General features: G+C 47.8%; 1 protein-coding gene across 19 annotated transcripts in view; it reads right to left on the reverse strand.

Moving 5' to 3' along the window:
• The window catches only part of MCPH1 (microcephalin 1), a 248781-nt gene extending 231884 nt beyond the window's left edge, over nucleotides 1–16897 (reverse strand). For 16 of the 19 annotated variants that reach the window (XR_011378483.1, XR_011378482.1, XR_011378485.1 and 13 more), the window contains exons 1-3: nucleotides 16757–16897; nucleotides 13384–13475; nucleotides 8592–8710 (exon numbers count right to left, since the gene is read on the reverse strand). Coding sequence is in view for 11 of the 19 variants with exons in the window: in XM_051832685.2 (XP_051688645.2) it covers nucleotides 8592–8710; nucleotides 13384–13475; nucleotides 16757–16796 (251 nt within the window). In the remaining 8 variants the exon portion in view is untranslated. The other 3 variants (XM_070048128.1, XM_070048130.1, XM_070048129.1) reach the window with 3 other exon arrangements.
• Between the last annotated feature and the right edge of the window lie 1797 nt (nucleotides 16898–18694).

Raw genomic sequence — 18694 nt, forward strand, 5'->3', positions numbered from 1 at the left:
GAAGTCCAGCGTCGCTGTCAGTGCAGAAACGCCCGACAGCCAGCCGGCCCACGCATCTCCACTGACTTCACGCTTGTCGTGAAGGTCTGTTTTTCTATATCCTCTTTCTCCACATTGCTATACAAACTTTTAAATGCAGCTCAAGCCACTACCCCCGTGAAATTCTCTTGATATCCCTAGGTCACCTAAGTAACTTTCCTTCTGTTCATTATTTGTTACAACAAACGTTTACTGCATATTTAACGGAAACAATGACAGACAAGACAGACACATAGCTGCACTTACAGAGTCTACATTACAAGGGAAGGACCAAAGCGTATAACTAGAGATATAAAACAGTCAAATAAAAAATAATATTTTGCTGTTTTTAATCATTTCGAAGCCAGAGAGACAGAAAGTCAGAAACACAGATCTCCCATCCACTGGTTCACTTCCCACATGCTTACAAATAGCCATGGCTGGGCCAGGTTTTTTTTAAATCACAAGCCCGAAAACCCTAATCAAGTTTCTCTTGCGGGTGGCTGGGACCCAAGTACTTAAGCCATCACCTACTAGATCCAAGGGCAGAGCTGGGACTCAGACTCCAGCACTCTAATAGGGAATGCAGCATCCCAACAGTGGCTGAACCTCTGTGCCAAATGAGCCACAGTAAGTTTTTATAGTAAAAAACAGAAATAAGGAGTTGAAATACAGAATTAACAAAGCTTTTACAGTGGACTAGAGGCCAGAGAAAGCTCTCCTGAGGTGACTTTGAAATAAAAAATACATGTAGGAGTTAAACACAACTTGGCGTTAAAGAAAAAATTTCAGGAAAAAGGGGCAGTGCTGTAGGTAGCATGTACCAAGAACCAGAGGCAGAGAAGATGCTGGCCTGCCTGGGGCCTGGAAGAAGACTGGCATAGCTGGCAGGTATGAAGACAGGGAGCTGTAGCTGAGGTTGCCCAGGAGACATTCTAGACCCAGGGTTACAAAGTCTGTGAAAGGCCCAACAGTGATTTTCTGAGGCTCTGTGGCCAGGGGTCTCCAACCCAGCTATTCAGCTCTGCAACTGCAGTACAGCAGCAGGCACCAACCATGCAGAATCAGATGAGTATCACTGGGCTCCAAAACATCTTTATTTACCAAAACTCAAATTTCGCCATTGAAAAAATGTCATCATATAGTCTTTTTTTGTAACCTTTTGGTGAAAATATAAAAACCATTCTTACCTCATAGGCCACTGAAACATCAACAAACCAGGGTAGCAGGCCGGATTTGGCCCTGCACTAGAGTGCTTCCAAGGCACAGTATCAAAGAAAGAAGGATTACAGAGATTTATGTGTTAAGGGTTTCCTTTGCCAATGCAGAAGAAATGGACTGAGAGGGAGACAGGCAGCATGACAGTTGTCTGGACTATAGGGTAACAGCAGAGATAAGGATTGATTAGTATCTACTTTGAGATAAAAGGGGATGAAGAATGATTGCTATCTTTCCTTGAATCTTCCCTCACACATTCCTAAAAAAACACAGAAGGTAAGGTAAGACACTTAAGTATAGATACATAAGTATCTATACTCTCAACCATATGAAGAGAGCAAAGATTCAAATTGCCTCTAAGTAGAAAAATAGCCCACATTCCAATACAGCTGCATGGACATGGCTGTGAAAGCAGGGGAGAACTGACTTAGAGTTCCAAAAAAAAAGCAGGCAGCCTGGAGGACTCAGATGAAGCACCAAAGAAGCACATCTCAAAGAGCATCCAGCACTAGCACTAATCAACCTCCAGATACAGAACCCAAGCAGCTCCCAGCACCAGCACCAGGGAAGGGGCCTGAAGACCAGCAGGCTCCGAAAAGGACCCATCCTGGGAGACGAGACATTTTTGGACAAACAGCAGTGAACAAAAAGGAACCAAGAGGAAAACATTAAGGATCCTACAGAAACAAAGACAAAGGATTCTTGAGCCCTCCCCCATTCCCTCCATCACCAACTTCATCCATGAAACAAACTATGCAAGTTAGCAGAACTGACAAGAGGAAGCTCTCAAATGAGTGAACTCACTGTATGAAAGGAAGAACAAGAAAAACAAAGCAACCTAAATCCATTTACAACTATTTTGAAACAAGGAACAAAATGCAAATCAAGTCATTTCAACTGAGGATAACCCTCCCTCACCTCTCCCAAGGTAAACACAAGGCCGAGCAACAGCACAACACAGCCCCTACCCTGACTCAAACAGTATTTGGTATCTGTAGTCCAGCACCCTCTGGGGATGCTTAAGTTCTCTAAATAAAATAGCACAGTATCTGCATGTGGCCACACGCCCTCTCATATACTTTATAGCACCTCAGAGTACTCATGATATCTAGTACAATGCAAATCCTATGTGAACAGTTGTTACACTGTATTGCTAAGGTAATAATGACAAGGAAAAAAGGTCTGTACATTTTTGGTAGAGATGTAATTTTTTAAAAAATATTGTCCACATATAGTTGGTTGAGTTGGTAGTTGTGAAACTCACAAATACACATGGCCAACGTATATATATGAATGGTACATTTCCTGAATACTAAACATAAAAACTAAGACAATGGGGCTGACACCATGGTGTAGTGGGTGCATACTTGCAGGGCCAGCAGCCCATATGGCCGCCTGTTTGAGTCCCAGCTGCTCCAGTTCTGATCTGGCTCCCTGCTAATGTGCCTAGGAAAGCAAGGACGGTGGCACAAGTGCTTGGGTTACTGCCACCCACACGGGAGATCAGAATGCAGCTCTATATCCTGGCTTCAACCTGGGCCAGCCATTTTGGGAGTAAATAAGCAGATGGAAGGTATTTTTCTCTGTCACTCTCTCCTTCAAATAAATAAATAAATAAATAAGTTTTTAAAAATAAATAAATAAGTAAACTAAGAACAATAAAAAAAAAGAAATCGAAGGAGAGTTCAAATAAAATTTAAAGTAGAATGACAAAGAAAAACAGGGTGGAAAAACAAATGTAACATCAGAGGTTAAGAGACAGAGTCAAAAGTAGTTGAAACAAAAGGTAGCCAAGGACTGTGCCGTGGCTCAATAGGCTAATCCTCCACCTTGCGGCGCCTGCACACCGGGTTCTAGACCCAGTCGGGGCACCGGATTCTGTCCCGGTTGCCCCTCTTCCAGGCCAGCTCTCTGCTATGGCCAGGGAGTGCAGTGGAGGATGGCCCAAGTGCTAGGGCCCTGCACCCCATGGGAGACCAGGAGAAGCACCTGGTTTCTGCCATCGGATCAGTGTGGTGCGCCGGCCGTGGTGGCCATTGGAGGGTGAACCAATGGCAAAAGGAACTGAACTGATCAATCCAAAACATATTACAGAAACCCAGTAGACTGCCCTCCTTTGCAAGGGATTCAGAGCAGCCAAATTATCTTGAAAAGGAAAAACACAAATTGGAAGACTACACTTTCCAATTCAAAAAGCAAAAGTAATCAAGATTGTGCTGTAGTAGAATAAACATACAACTCAATCACCTAACATTTAGAGCTGATGAATAAACCCATGCATTTATGGGTGACAAATTTTCAGTAAGGTGCTGTTTTGTGGTTTGAATAGGATTTGGCTTCCCAAACTCATGGTGACATTTAAATCTTAAAGCCTTAAATTAACAATTAATGGGGGCCGGCACTGTGGCACACTCGGTTAATCCTCCACCTGTGGCGCTGGCATCCTATATGGGCGCTGGTTCTAGTCCTGGTTGCTTCTCTTCCAGTCCAGCTCTCTGCTGTGGCCAGGAAGGCAGTGGAGAATGGCCCAGGTGCTTGGGCCCCTGCACCCATGTGGGAGACCAGGCAGAAGCACCTGGCTCCTGGCTTCGGATTGGCATAGCTCCGGGCGTGGCGGCCATTTGGGGGATGAAGCAATGGAAGGAAGACCTTTCTCTCTATCTCTCTCTCTCACTGTCTAACTCTATCTGTCAAATAAATAATATATATATAAAAAAAAACAATTAATGGATTAGGGTGGACTTTGACCCAATGATGGTGTCTGAAGGTGGGGCTTTTCAGGGCGTGGTGGAATTGATCCAGGGTGCTGGGAAGGTGCTCCAGGATCAAACCATGTGATCATACCATAAGCCTAAGCCAGTGGGGCTTCAGGATCTTGGGCTGTGGGCCTCCAAACTATGAGCTGAAATAAACCTCTTTGCTAAGTGGCTTCTCTCGGCTATTTTAGTTATAGTAACAGAAAGCTCACTAATACTAGGTACCAACATCATATAATGGAAAAAAGCAATCTCTTCAACAAATGGTGCCAAAATTAGAAAGCCATGAGCAAAAGAACAAAGATGGAACCCTAAACCTCTCATTATATAAAAAATTAACTCTAAATGGGACATAAGCCTAAATATAAAAGATGAAATTTGGGGCCAGTGTTGTGGCAAAGTAGGTAAAGACTCTGCCCGAGGAGCCAGCACTGTGGCTTAAGGGTTAATGGTCATCGCCTACGGTACCAGCATCCCATATGGGCCTCGGTTTGAGTGCCAGGTTCCAATCCAGTTCCCTGCTATGGCATGGGAAAGCAGTAATAGATGGACCAACTGCTTATGCCCCTGCACCCACATGGGAGATCCAAAAGAAGCTCCTGGTTCTTGGCTTCGGATTAGCCCAGCTCCAGCTGTTGCAGACATTTGGGGAGTGAACCAGCGGATGGCAGATCTCTCTCTCTCTCTCTCTTTCAATCTGCCTTTCAAATTAAAAAAAAAAAAAAAAAAAAAAAGCGAAGGGATCATTCAGACCTGAATCTTTGGGGGAAAAAAAGCCTGTGAGGCTTCCATCCCATATGGATGCAGATTCAAGTCCCATCTGTTCCATTTCCGATTCAGCTCCCTGCTAATGTGCCTGGGAAAGCAGCAGAAGATGGACCAACTGCTTGTGCCGCTGGACCCACATGGGAAACCCGAAAGAAGCTCCTGGCTCCTAGTTTCGGTCTAGCCCAACACCAGCCATTGCAGCCATTTGGGGAGTGAACTAGCAGGTGGAAGATTTCTCCCTCTCTCTGTCCCCACCTCTTTTTGTATAACTTTGCCTTTCAAATAAATAAATTTTTTTTAGAAAGGAGAGATAAAACTATAAAACTCATCCCCGTGACAATGGCTATTATCAAGAAGACAAAGTAACAAATGTTGGCAAGAATGTGGAGAAAGCCTACACACAGGCTGTAGGAATGCAAATTAGTACCGCCACTATGGAAAACAGTATGAAGATTCCTTAAAAAACTAAAAATATAACTGCCAAATGATTCAGCAATACCACTACTGGGTATATATCCAAAAGACAATTCATTCTATCAAGGAGACACTCACTACCACATTTATTACAACACTACTCATATTGGCAAAGATATGGAATCAACCAAGATATGAATCATCAGGAAAATAAAGAAAATGTAGAGGCCCTCACTGTAAGGCAGCCAGTTAAACTCCGGACCTACAGCGCTGGCATCCCATAGTGGTGCCAGTTCAAGTCCTGGCTGTCACTTCCTATCCAGCTCCCACTACTGCGCCTGGGAAAGCAGTAGAAGATGGCCCAAATCCTTGGGCCCCTGCACCCATGTGGGAGAACTGGAAGAAGCTCCTGGCTCCTGGCTCCTGGCTCCTGGCTTCAGATCGGCGCAGCTCCAGCTGTTGTAGCCAAGTGGGGAGTGAACCAGCAGATGGAAGATTCTCTCTCTCTCTCCCTCCCTTCCTCCCTCCCTCTCCTTCTCTCTCTGTTCTCTCTCTGTATCTCTTTCAAATAAATAAATAAATCTTAAAAAAAAAAAAAAAAGTGCAAATGGCCCTGAAATAGAAGTGGGTCTCTGTGAAGGGAGGGTGCACAGTTTTGACTCTACTTGCTCAGTGGACTCCCCCTAATCTACATTTCAAGCATCACTCTCTCCAGTCTTGTCCTCCTATCCTTCCAAATTCCAAATCCACAGCCTCTGGTACGATCCAACCAAGAGCTGCCATCTGCTACCGGAACCATGTTGCCAACCCACTCCCTCAAGCTCGGGCTTGGTCACCTGTCCCTTGACCTCTGCTTTGCACACCTCAGCTCCCTTGGCCTTCTAACTTGATGGCAGCTGCCCAGTAAAATCCCAACCCTGGTTAAATGCAACATGCCTCCTCCTCCTTGCCTGAGGGTTGCTGGATAAACAAGTGGTCTGTTTCTTAACATAAAACCACCAGCCTCAAGTGAACTGCCAGCCCTCTAATCCAAACATACTGCCCCTTTCCTAAACCACTATTTCATGCGTTCTCCTCAAACCTCTACAACTTTGAACCCTAGCATCCTCAGAGGGTGATCTTGCTCCTCTCACTGAGAAGGAAAAAACAACCAAAAGAACATCCACATGCTTGACCACCAGATCTACTCACTTAGCAACCATCCCCTGAACACTGCCCTCCTTCCTGCCCTGAGCCTATCTGGCCCAGGTATCATCAGTCTGTCCCTCCCACTGGATCCTATCAGGCAGCACAGATGGAGTTCTAGGCTCCAGGCTTCAGCCTGGTCCAGCCCCAGCTGTTGAAGGCATTTGGGGAGTGAACCAGCAGATGGAAGATCTCTCACCTGTCTCTCCTTCTCTCACTCACTAATGCCTTTCAAATATGTAAACATAAATATACACACATACCTTGAACCTGACCAATCCTCACTGCCACCACCATGGCCCCGCTCGGGTGATCCACACCTTTCCAACTCCTCTGCCTACACCTGCCCTTGCTCATTCTCCACAACTACTCTGTACTGTACACCCAATGAGGCCCTGCAACCTCTGGCATTGACCTCCACAGCCTCTCTGACATCAACTTCCCCAGATCACTCTGATGACAGGCTCAACTACCTCTCTTGTAATTCCTATGTCCTACACTCCATAGCTCAGAACACAACTGTATTTGGAGAGAGGACCTTAAAAAACGTAATTAAGATAAAATGAAGTCACATGGGTGGTTGGCAACTCAATCTGGCAGGTGTCACTAAAGATGAGATCAGGGGGTTGGCACTGTGGTACAGCAGGTTACACTGCCTACAACACTGGCCCCCATATGTGTCCTGGCTGCTCCAGTTCTGATCCAGCCCCCTGTTAATGTGCCTGGGAAAGTAGAAGATGGCTCAAGTACCTGGGCCCCTGCCACCCATGTGCGAGACCCAGATGAAGCTCCTGGCTTCAGCATCGCCAACCCCTGACCTTTGTGGCCATTTGGGAAGTGAACCAGCTTACAGAAGATCTCTCTCCCTCTCTCTCACTCACTCTGGATTTCAAATAAACAAAGAAATCTTTAAAAAAAAAAGAAGAGCTCATGGCACACACACAGGACAACCAACAGAGGACATGAGGAGACAGCCACCTGTGAGCAAGGAGAGGCCTCAGGGGCAACAACCCTGCTAGGCACTTTGATCTTGGACTTCCAGCCTCCAGAATGGTGAAAAAAGGCAGTTAAGTTCTCCATCTGCAGTGTGCACAACTCAATTACTGCATCCTCAGGTGACTAATACAAGCTACCCCTCACTACTTCTCTGTTCTCTCTAGGACACACAAGGCACACCCTTGCCTCAGGGCCCTTACATCTTTTCCCTCCAGGCAGAGTTACACATTGTATTAAACCCTCTTTTCAGCTGTGGAAACTGAGGCTTAAGGATGCTAAATTAAAAGATGTGCCCAGGCCGGTGCCGCGGCTCACTAGGCTAATCCTCCGCCTAGCGGCGCCGGCACACCGGGTTCTAGTCCCGGTCGGGGCGCCGGATTCTGTCCCGGTTGCCCCTCTTCCAGGCCAGCCCTCTGCTGTGGCCAGGGAGTGCAGTGGAGGATGGCCCAGGTGCTTGGGCCCTGCACCCCATGGGAGACCAGGAAAAAGCACCTGGCTCCTGGCTCCTGCCATCGGATCAGCGCGGTGCGCCGGCCGCAGCGCGCCAGCCGCGGCGGCCATTGGAGGGTGAACCAACGGCAAAGGAAGACCTTTCTCTCTGTCTCTCTCTCTCACTGTCCACTCTGCCTGTCAAAAAAAAAATAAATAAATAAAAAAAAAAAAAAAAAAAAAAAGATGTGCCCAGTAAGAGGGAGAGAAGACAGAATCTCCACACCTTATTAATACCAGATAAAAGTGAGATGTGGGGAGCAACTCGGACTAGACTGTTACTGGAATTAAGACTTATTCTATGCATCTGCTCTCCCACAATATGGCGCTGGGAGAGAAGAAAACAGCTTCTACGCAGCTGCCTCCAGTTCAACCAATAAACTGTAGGACTTGTTCCTGATTGGAGGAGAGCAGCGTGCTCGGCGTGTGGGCAGCCGAGTTGGGATTGGCAGAGGAGGACTATAAAGGAGGAGAGAGACGGCATGCACCAGGAACATCTAAGGGGAACATCTAAGGGAACACCTGTGCAGCCCCCGAGAAGAGCCGGCCGGCGGTGTGCCGCTCCCCTGCGGAAGTGGGGAATGTGGCCAGGGGGAACCGCCCTTCCACGGAGGTGGAAGGGACAGTAGCCAACCCGGGAAGAACCAGCAGCAAACCCGGGGAGGGCCGAGCAGACAAAAGAACAGCGCAGGGTTTAGAGTCGTTCCTCCACGAAGACGGGGAGCGACAGTGAGAGGCATTACTTACTTCTCCACCCAGAGAACAGAAACAAGCTTCACCCCTCTCTTCTGGGCTTTGTCCCATGTGCTCTGATACCCGTCTTTGAAAACAACGTGAGTTACTTGTTTGTTAAAAGTTTTTGAAACCTGTAAATAAAATGCAGGAAACAAAATGCACATTACTATTTACACATAATTTCCTAAGTATAATTAATTAAAAAACCCCTACCCTAGAAATTCCATTTCTCAGAATCTGTAACAGAGAAATAGGCTGCTAAAAACCGTAGCTGGAGCCCAGTGTTATGGCGCAACAGGTTAAGCTGCCACTTACAACACCATCAGAGTGCTGTTTTTTGTCTTGGCTGCTCCACTTCTGCTCCAGCTCCTTGTTAATATACGTGTGAAGTCAGATGAAAAAGGTCCAAGTACATGGGCCCCTGCTGTCTATGTGGGAGACCCAGATGGAGTTTCAGGCTCCTGGCTTCCACCTGGCCCAGATCTAGCCATGGCAGCTATTTAGGAAGTTAACTAGTAGAGGCAATATCTATCTCACTCTTTCTCTCACTCTGCCTTCCAAATAATATTTAGAAATAATGTAATAAGTATAATACATAAAATATGCAATAGTATAAATAAATCTTAAAAGAAAAATGAGCTAGAATTATATACCATACACAACTTAAAAATCACCATTCCCTCTCCAAAAACTTCTAAAGTGCTACTAGAGTTAATAAAGTATACTGAATCAATAACAACGTGAAAGTCAACAATGGAAAAAGCCTTCAAGATACACAATGAATGTTATCACATTTTACAATGATCTAAAATGTCAATCAGAAGTAACAACATAATAAAGGCATCTTCAGACACTCATGTTGTCAAAAAATATACCTTTTACATACCCTTTCCAGCAGTGGAAGACACCCACCTATGTTCTTCTAACGTTTTATATTTTATTTAAGTAGTAAGTGCATAGTAGTCACCTTTTACCCTCGGTCTCACTTTCCCAGGTTCACTTACTCGCTCTCAACTCACATCGTCACGATGTGATGGTCCTCCTCCTGAGGTCAAGAGCATCCTCGGGCTCTGCCACTCACCTCACTTCATCTCATCACACAGGTACTGTAGCACCCCATATTGCAGGCAATGTGAGTAAAGTAAGATGTTTTGAGAAAGTCTACATTCACATGGCTTTTATTATAATGCATTGTTGAAACTATTGTACGTTGTTTTATTTATTACTGTCAGCACCACTGTGCCTAATTCATAAACTAAACTTTATCACAGGCACGCATATACAGGGAAAGAATGTGCCTACATACATTCTTTCCCTGTATATGCGTACCTATGATAAAATTTAGTACTATCTGGTACTATCCACAGTTTCAGGCATTCACTGGGGGTCCTGGAATGTATCCTTATGGATAAGGAATACAGAGACTCTTATTATACACTGTAAACACGAAGGCAAATACCGGAAGAGGCAGGTAAAAAAGATGTGAGAGTGACTGCCCTGGGACAAGGAAACAGGAAGTACAGAGCAAACAACTGAAAATTTCTCCTTGATCTCATTAACTTGATAGCACTGCCTATTAATCTTTTTAAATAATACCCACATATTACTTTATAAACAATACCTACAACTCACATAAACGCCCTGGGAGCCCACAAAGTAGTCAGATGAAGGCCAAATCTGATACCCAGAGAAATGAGTCTAGCATTCTGAGAGATTTTTCGCTAATCTAGGCTTTTGTCAGACTTAGCATACTTTTAAACAACATTTCTAAGTGTCTCTCAGGATAAGGGGAACAAAGATGGAACTCAAGCCTCAGACCAGCAAGAGGGTTAAGGATGAACTTAAGTTACATTGACTTTCACAGGTCTGCAGGCCAGTTTTAAATCATCTCAAATCCAGAGGGAGGATTAAAACAATCCTGGATTATGAGGACTACAAACATCCTACAAATGTGAATCTCTTTCGAAGTAAGAAAATTTGGGAGGCTAGCACTATGGCACAGAGGGTTAAAGCCCCACCCTGCAGTGCTGGCATCCCATATGGGCACTGGTTTGAGTCCCAGCTGCTCTACTTCCTATCCAACTCTCTGCTAATGTGCCTGGGAAAGCCCCGGAGGATGGCCCAAGTCCTTGGACCCCTGCACCCACATGGCAGACCCAGGAGAAGCTCCTGGCTCCCAGCTTCAGAAGGGCTCAGCTCTGGACATTGTGGCCATCTGGGGTGATGGAAGACCTCCCTCTCTCTCTACCTCTCTCTGTAACTCTGCCTTTCAAATAAACAAATCTTTAAAAAGAAAAGAAAAAAGAATTTGGAGCCAACATTGTAGCATAGTGGGTTAAGCACCATCTGGACACTGGCATCCCGTATGAACACCAGTTTGAGTCCCAGTTGTTCCACTTCAGATACAGCTCCCTGATAATAGTCCAGGAAAAGCAGAGATGGTCCAAGTGCTTGAGCTCTGCCACACACGTGGGAACCCAGGGGAAACTCCCTGGTCTCGCCCAGTGCTGGCCATTGCAGCCATCTGGGGAATGAATCAGCAGATGGCAGACCTCTCTCTGTGTCTCTCCCTTCCTCACTGTAACTTTCAAATAAATAAATCCTAAAAAAAAAGGAAAATTTTAGTTCTCAAATTATTTACAAATGATTTAACACATAGTGTTCAAATAAAAAAAATGAATAACAAGAACCAAGCGTACAAGAAAACAAGACAAGGGCAAAAAGCACTGGCTGAAACAAAAGTAAAAGCAGATGCGGATACTGCAGTCTACCAAAGACTTCTTGGGAAATGCAGCTGAAGTGCTGGTTATGGGGATCCCATGATCAAAATGCTTAAATACAATTCAGAAGGCTGAAAACCAATGCACCAATTTTAAAAAGCTGGAAAAATAAGAACTAACTTATCTAAAACAGAGTTCACTTAATATTAAAGGCCAGAATCAATAAAATGGAAAGTAAGTGTAAAAAGGGGGGAGTTTAGAAGAACAAGTTGGTTCCTTGGACTCTATATCAATAAAACCAGCAAAATCCAGGTATATATGATCAAGAAAAGAGAAAACGCACAAATAACCAATGTCAAGAATGAAGAGTCATCACTACAGACCCTAAAGTCACTAAAAGACTTGAATAGGATATCACAATATCTTAGACAACATCTATCAAAATTTACATGGGATGGAAAAATGTCTTTTTAAAAAGTAAGCTCAATTTTCTAAAAACACTCAGAAAAGATGTATCATTCTATATTAAGTAAATTAAAACTGTAATAATAATTTTAAAATAACCTACAAAGGAAAACCCAGGACTAGCTGGTTAACAGAACTAATATTACATAAACTCAGAGAACAGTGTTTTAAAATTTCATCTTCGGAATTCTCCCCTCCTCTGACTTCCACATTTGTTTTTCCCCACCACCCTAGAAAGCATTTTCTAGTTTTGTCCCTGGGTTCACCACCCACTGACCCCAGGCTCCTCCTCCAGTCCTTTTCACTCTAACCTACCCCAGTGGGCTATACCCATGTCTGTAACAGCACCCTAGCAGCCTTCCAAGCCCATTTTATGGGGCCTTAGCTTAAGAAGTGGCACAATTGCCCCTATGGCTAACATAGTTAACATCTCAATGCTGGCCTCCATTCTAAGAATCCTTGCAAGAACTCACAGGAACAAATTCAATATTTATCAGAGCTGGTGCTGTGGCATAGCAGGTTAGCCATGTCATGCAGTGCTGGCATCCCATATGGTGCCGGTTTGAGTCCCAGCTGCTCCAGTTTCAACCCAGCTCTCTGTTATGGCCTGGGAAAGCATAGAAAATGGCTTAAGTCCTTGGGCCCCTGCACCTGGTTAGCAGACCCAGAAGAAGATCCTGGCTTCAAATCGGCCCAGCTGCAGCCATTGTGGCCATTTGAACCAGCAGATAGAAGACCTCTTTCTCCCTTTCTGCCTCTGCCTCTCAAATACATAAATCCAAAAAAAAAAAAAAAAAAAAAAAAAAACCACCTCATTTATCATCCCTATAGGTAAGATCCTGTTAGACTCTGAGATGTTTTTTCAGGAACTTCAAGCCCCAATCAAGTAACATCCACTTTGTATTTAGACTCTTACTGGAGCCCACTTTTGCCATTCCAAAGGAAATGTACTGACCCCTATCACTGACCAAAGGAAAAGGCCATGCATGTTGTGGCCCAACCAGGGGCCCACACAAGCGATAATCACATACTACTCATCCCCAGCTAGGACTATGACTCACATCTTTACTGGGGGAGACAGGAACTCAGTAACAGCGGCCTGGCTCCATGCTCTGCACATTACCAGCCTGATGTCAGTGACTGGCTTACTGCATAGGTGCATTGTTGGGGGTTCTACAGCAACTCCAACCAGCTCGGGGGGCTGTTCCATAGCCCATCTGCGGTCTCACCTGATGCCTTGGGGGGCATCAGTATCTCTAGCCTTAACCACCTCAAGTTCCAGATTTGTAGATTCAATGTCTTCCAGATATTTCCACCAAGTCCAACTTAATAACCTTTGCCTTGAAGTCTTCCTTTTCTTGCACTTACTTGGTTAACAGCACCATGTACCCAAGAAACAGCAGCCGAATCCAGTTTTCACCTGATTCCTCCTCCTCACTCACATTCCACAAGGCCTACTGTTCTAAATTCTTCATTCTTTGTTCTTCCCTTTGTTCTTCCACTACTTACCCATTGCCTTGCCCTTCCTGTTCTAAAAAACTTGTAAAATAAGAAAATATAGCTGTTTCTCTTCACATATCAGAGGATCATCATGTGTCAGTGGCAAAAATGCATCTTACCTTTGCTCCCATGTCTAATAGCTGGTTTGTAAATGTCTTTGAGTAATTTTCTGTCCCCTTGGATGACCACACTTCAACATAGGCCACCACATCTGAAAATAAGACATTAGCATGAAATTTACATTTGTACTTCAAGTATCACTTGCCCAAGAGATTTTGCTTTTATTCTACTTATATTAAAAAGTATATTTTGGGGCCAGGGCTGTGGTGCAGTGAGTAAAGCCGCAATCTGCAATGCCAGCATCCCATATGGGCACCAGAGACAAAGCTGCTCCACTTCCTATCCAGCTCTCTGCTATGGCCTGAGAAGGCAACTGAGGACGGCCCAAGTCCTCGGGCCCCTGCACCTGCATGGGAGACCCGGAGGAAGCTCCTGGCTCCTGGCTCCAGCCGTTGCAGCCATCTGGGGAGTGAACCAGCAAATGGAAGACCTCTCTCTCTCTCTCTGCATAACTCTGACTTTCAAATAAATAATCTTAAAAAAAAATTGCCATGTGACCGCAAATCCCCCCACCCCCTTTTTTTTTTGACAGGCAGAGTGGACAGTGAGAGAGAGAGAGAGAGAGAGAAAGGTTTTTTTTTTGTTTGCTTGTTTGTTTTTTTGACAGGCAGAGTGGATAGTGAGAGAGAGAGAGACAGAGAGAAAGATCTTCCTTTGCCGTTGGTTCACTATCCAATGGCCGCCGCGGCCGGTGCACCGCGCTGATCCCATGGCAGGAGCCAGGTACTTATCCTGGTCTCCCATGGGGTGCAGGGCCCAAGCACTTGGTCCATCCTCCACTACATTCCCTGGCCACAGCAGAGAGCTGGCCTGGAAGAGGGGTAACTGGGATGGAATCCAGCGCCCCGACCGGGACTAGAACCCGGTGTGCTGGCGCCACAAGGCAGAGGATTAGCCTAGTGAGCCGCAGCGCTGGCCTTGAGAAAGGTCTTCCTTTGCCGTTGGTTCATCCTCCAATGGCCGCCGAGGCCAGCGCTGCGGCCAGCGCACCGAGCCTATCCGAAGGCAGGAGCCAGGTGCTTATCCTGGTCTCCCATGCAGGTGCAGGGCCCAAACACTTGGGCCATCCTCCACTGTACTCCCGGGCCACAGCAGAGAGCTGGTCTGGAAGAAGGGCAACCGGGACAGAATCCAGTGCCCCGACCGGGACTAGAACCCGGTGTGCCGGCACCGCAAGGCGGAGGATTAGCCTACTGAGCCATGGCGCCGGCCTCAAATCCCCTTAAGCTGAGTAGTAAAAATAGCATTCTAAGTGTTACAGCAATCATTTGGATAGGATTAAGTGCTAAAGTGATCATATTGATAGGATCAAGTGTTAAAACAAACATACAAATAGGAAAAGGTTTTGATAATAATAGAATTAAAAAGCAATAAGTGCTCCAACATGGGAAGCAGTACATGCAGCAGACTCAGAATGACAATCGCCTTAAGTAGTACTCTGACCTCAGAAGCAACCCTTAAGGCATTCTGGTTTGGCTGAAAAGCCCAGGGAAGCATTTCAAGCATGGAAAGCCAAGACACTGTAGCAGAAAATGTTTAACATGAAGGACCTCTGTGGGTGAGACCCCAGTGGAAAGCGGCAGCCACCAAAGAAGGAGGTCCTTTCCTCTGAAGGGAGGACAGAGCTTCCACTTTGCCTATGGCCTTGTAGAAATACTAAAGGAGTCTGTGGATCCAAAAGGCTTCCATAGCCTAGGCAGCTCATGTCAAGAGCCTTGGCTGATCACTGATACCATAAATAAGAGTGTTAATTGTTAAATAAACAACAGGAGTCACTGTGTGCTAACTTCCTCTGTCCTGGGAAACAGGACGTCTGTCCTCAAAGAGCTGTATTATGAGATGTAATAGTAAAACTTGTTCTCAAAGAATTACTTCGTTTTAGTGTATTAAGTGAGGGATATTCTTATGTCACACAAAATATAGTTATGTCTAAGTGCTTGCAAAAGATGTATCATTCTTGGGTTCTTCTTTAAAGATAAGTTAAAAAAAAAAAAAAACCCTAAATGACCATCAAGATGCAACAACTTTGAACAGCCCTTGTCTGAACTGTTGAGGAACAGCTTTTTTCTTAATTTTTTAAATGTTTTTTATTTTTAGTTTTGTTTGATTTTTTCTTTTTCTTTTTTTCTCCCTCATACTAAGTGCTGAACTCTCTTTACCTAGAATAGGGTTAATCTGTTTAAATGAAAATAGATCCTAGTAAAACAAGACTGGGAACAGGAGAGGAAGGCAGAAGAGGGATGCAAGTGTGGGTGGGAGGGCAGGTATGGGGGGAAGAATCGCTATGTTCCTAAAGTTGTATTTATGAAATGTATGCAAATAAAAAAAGAACCTATTCCAAAATAGCATCGGTGCAAGTTACAGTTCTTAAAATACTAAGCAAAGAACTTCACTCACACACATATCCCAACTTATATTCCTTACGCTTTACTGCTCTTCCCCATTTCCTAAATCAGGGTTAGTTGTCTAGCACAGGGGTCTGTTGTCTGTGAACGGACAGACAGTGAATACTTTGGCTCTGCAAGATACACGGTATCTGACCGCCAGTACTGGACTTTAAGTTCAGGGCATGAAAGTAGCCACCGGCGGTATGTCAATGAGCCGGAATAGCTGTGATCCAGTAACACTTACAATCCTGAGACAATGTTATTCTTTTTTCTCGGAATCTCACAAATGTACATAAAACACAATCTCGGAGGCCCCAGGAAACTAGGTAGGGGCAGATTTGGCTGGAGGGTGGGGGCAGCCTGTGCACCTCTGCTCTGGGGGCCACCACCTTCTCAAAACCCAGCCTCTGGAAAGCACGTTCCAGGCGCACCATGGTAACGGTGAGCAACGCAAACGGGACGTCAGAAAAGCCAGCAAACTCCCGCACTGCCATCAGAAACAGCCACAGACCACTACAGCACGCAGCTGTCAGCTCTTGTGTCACTCCAGGCCCCCCCAGACTCCACGCCCGCCGCAGGGCAGGGCCGGGGCCGCAGTGCCTGCCGACCCCCTGCCTCAGTTTCCCACTCTGGCGCCCACGACCACACCGCGGACACGTGCGAGCCGTGGGCGGGAGCTAGCCCCACGCTGACCACTCGACAGCGAGGGGCCGTCGAGGAAGGCCGGGAAGCGCCCCGAGCCCACCCCGCCAGCTCTCCGCGTACCGGCCGGCTCGCGCGGCGGGGAGCGGCGAGGTGGGAGTGTCCACCGCCACGGGGCCCGCGCTGCCCTCCGTTCACGCGTGTGCGGGCAGCTCAGGGCTGCAGAGGTCGCGCGGGGGCTGCTCCCACCAGCTCCCCGAGCGCGGCGCCCCCGGGGGGGTGTCCCTCCTCAAAAGACGCACCCCTTCTTCCCGCCCGGCTCGAGACGCCGAAGTCACCTCACCTTTCAGGACAGAGCCCGCTGCGGTGCCGGGGGCCGCCATGACGCGCGCCTGATCCAGACCCACGGGAGCGCGCGCGCGGCCGGACGAGCCTGACGGGGCGGGCGGTCACCGAGCATGCGCAGAGCGCGCGCGCACCGCCCCTTCCGCGCGCCGCGGCGAAGTCCGCGCGTCCCGAGGGGCCCGAGGGGAGTGGCGGCCCGGCCCCTACCCGCCCTCTCGGGAGTTGCGCGGGTGTCCCACCAACGCGAGATAAACCCTCGCATCTCCTCTGGGTGTCTGGAGGCTTCTGGCGCCTCCCCGGGGAGGGGGCGGGGCCTCAGGCCGGGACCGAACTCTGACCTCCAACCCCGGGGGGTCACCGCCGCTCGGGCGCCCCCCACCCGACCCCTGCGAGTGACCGGCGGCAGCCCCGCGCCCGGCGGCCCTGGGGTCGCGGACCTCCCCGGGATGGGGAGAGGACCCCCGGCCGCGCTCGGCCCCAGCGACTTCAAACCTGCCGCGCTCCGGGAGCCGCGGGCCGGGGTCGCCGGGCCCTGAGGACGCGGCGGGCCGGGCGGGCCGGGCCCTGAGGACGCGGCGGGCCGGGGTCGCCGGGCCCTGAGGACGCGGCGGGCCGGGCGGGCCGGGCCGCCTGTGGATAACGGGGCCCCGCTTAATCCCCTGAGACACGACGGTAGCTGGCAAGTGGACCGGGTGAGCCCAGCGCTCCGCTGCGGTCGGCGTGGGCACGGATCTCGGTACTGCGGGCGCGTCCCGGTGGCCGGGCTCGGCGTGGGGACCCCGCGGGACCCCCGGCCAGCCCCGCGGTTTCTGTTCCTCGTTCGCGAGCGCAGCCTCGGGCGGAATTTATCTCAGGTGTCGCCACGCGTGCTGCTGTCGAAAGAATTACAGCTAAAATTGGTTCGGGATTCACGAGTGGGGCGGCCTCCTGTATAGGAGAGACACTCACGGGATGGCGGGTTGATTCGTTCCAGGGAGGGAACTGGTTAACGTCAGGTAGCTTTTCACCTCTGTAGCAGCAAAGCGGACAGGGGGGTGCTGGCTTTGCTGGCTGGAAATCCCCTGTTTTTAGGAAAACTTTTGTGGTTTGCATCCTTCTGTGAGGGGTCAAACGGGCCCACAAGTCCTGGTGGAAAATGAAGAAAGGAGAGCCCCCCAAGAGGGTGCAAATGCCCGCGTCCCCCAAAAGTTATCCTTAGCAAGGTCAAAGTGCTGAGTTGGGCTACATGTTTCTCCCCCCAAAACTGCCTTTAGCAAGACAGAAGTATCTGTCCCACTCCTCGGAAGCTTCCGGTTTTATCTCACAACAGCCAGGGAGTGGTGATTCCACGCCTCTGCCCTTCCAGTTTACTGTGAAAACAAGCTACCTCTCCCACCCTTCCCCATGGCTCTTTTGTTTTAGGGCAAATAAAATTACAAGTCAGGCCTTTTGATGGGGTTTTTTTAAAAAGATTTATTTATTTATTTATTTATTTGAAAGAGTCAGAGAGGTAGAGAGAGAGAGAGGTCTTCCATCCGCTGGTTCACTCCCCAACGGGCCGCAATGGCCAGAGCTGTGCCAATCTGAAGCCCGGAGCCAGGAGCTTCCTCCAGGTCTCCCATGTGGATGCAGGGGCCCAAGCACTTGGGCCATCATCTACTGCTTTCCCAGGCCACAGCAGAGAGCTGGATTGGAAGTGGAGTAGCCAGGACTAGAACCGGCGCCCATATGGATGCTGACGCTTCAGGCCAGGGCTTTAACCCGCTGCACCACAGTGGCAGCCCCTGATGAGTTTTTGTCCCTGCCTTGTAACTGATTGTTAGCTGAGTGTCAGTATTTTTCCCAAAATTGTGCTTAAAAACCCCACTACCACCAGCCCCTTTGGGTTTTGCGTGTCTTGGAGCCCCTGCTCCTGGACACTGAGGTGGGAGGTCTTTGTCTTAAATCCTGCCTTTCT

This window comes from Oryctolagus cuniculus, chromosome 8 (assembly GCF_964237555.1).
Source record: "Oryctolagus cuniculus chromosome 8, mOryCun1.1, whole genome shotgun sequence".
NCBI lineage: Eukaryota > Metazoa > Chordata > Mammalia > Lagomorpha > Leporidae > Oryctolagus > Oryctolagus cuniculus.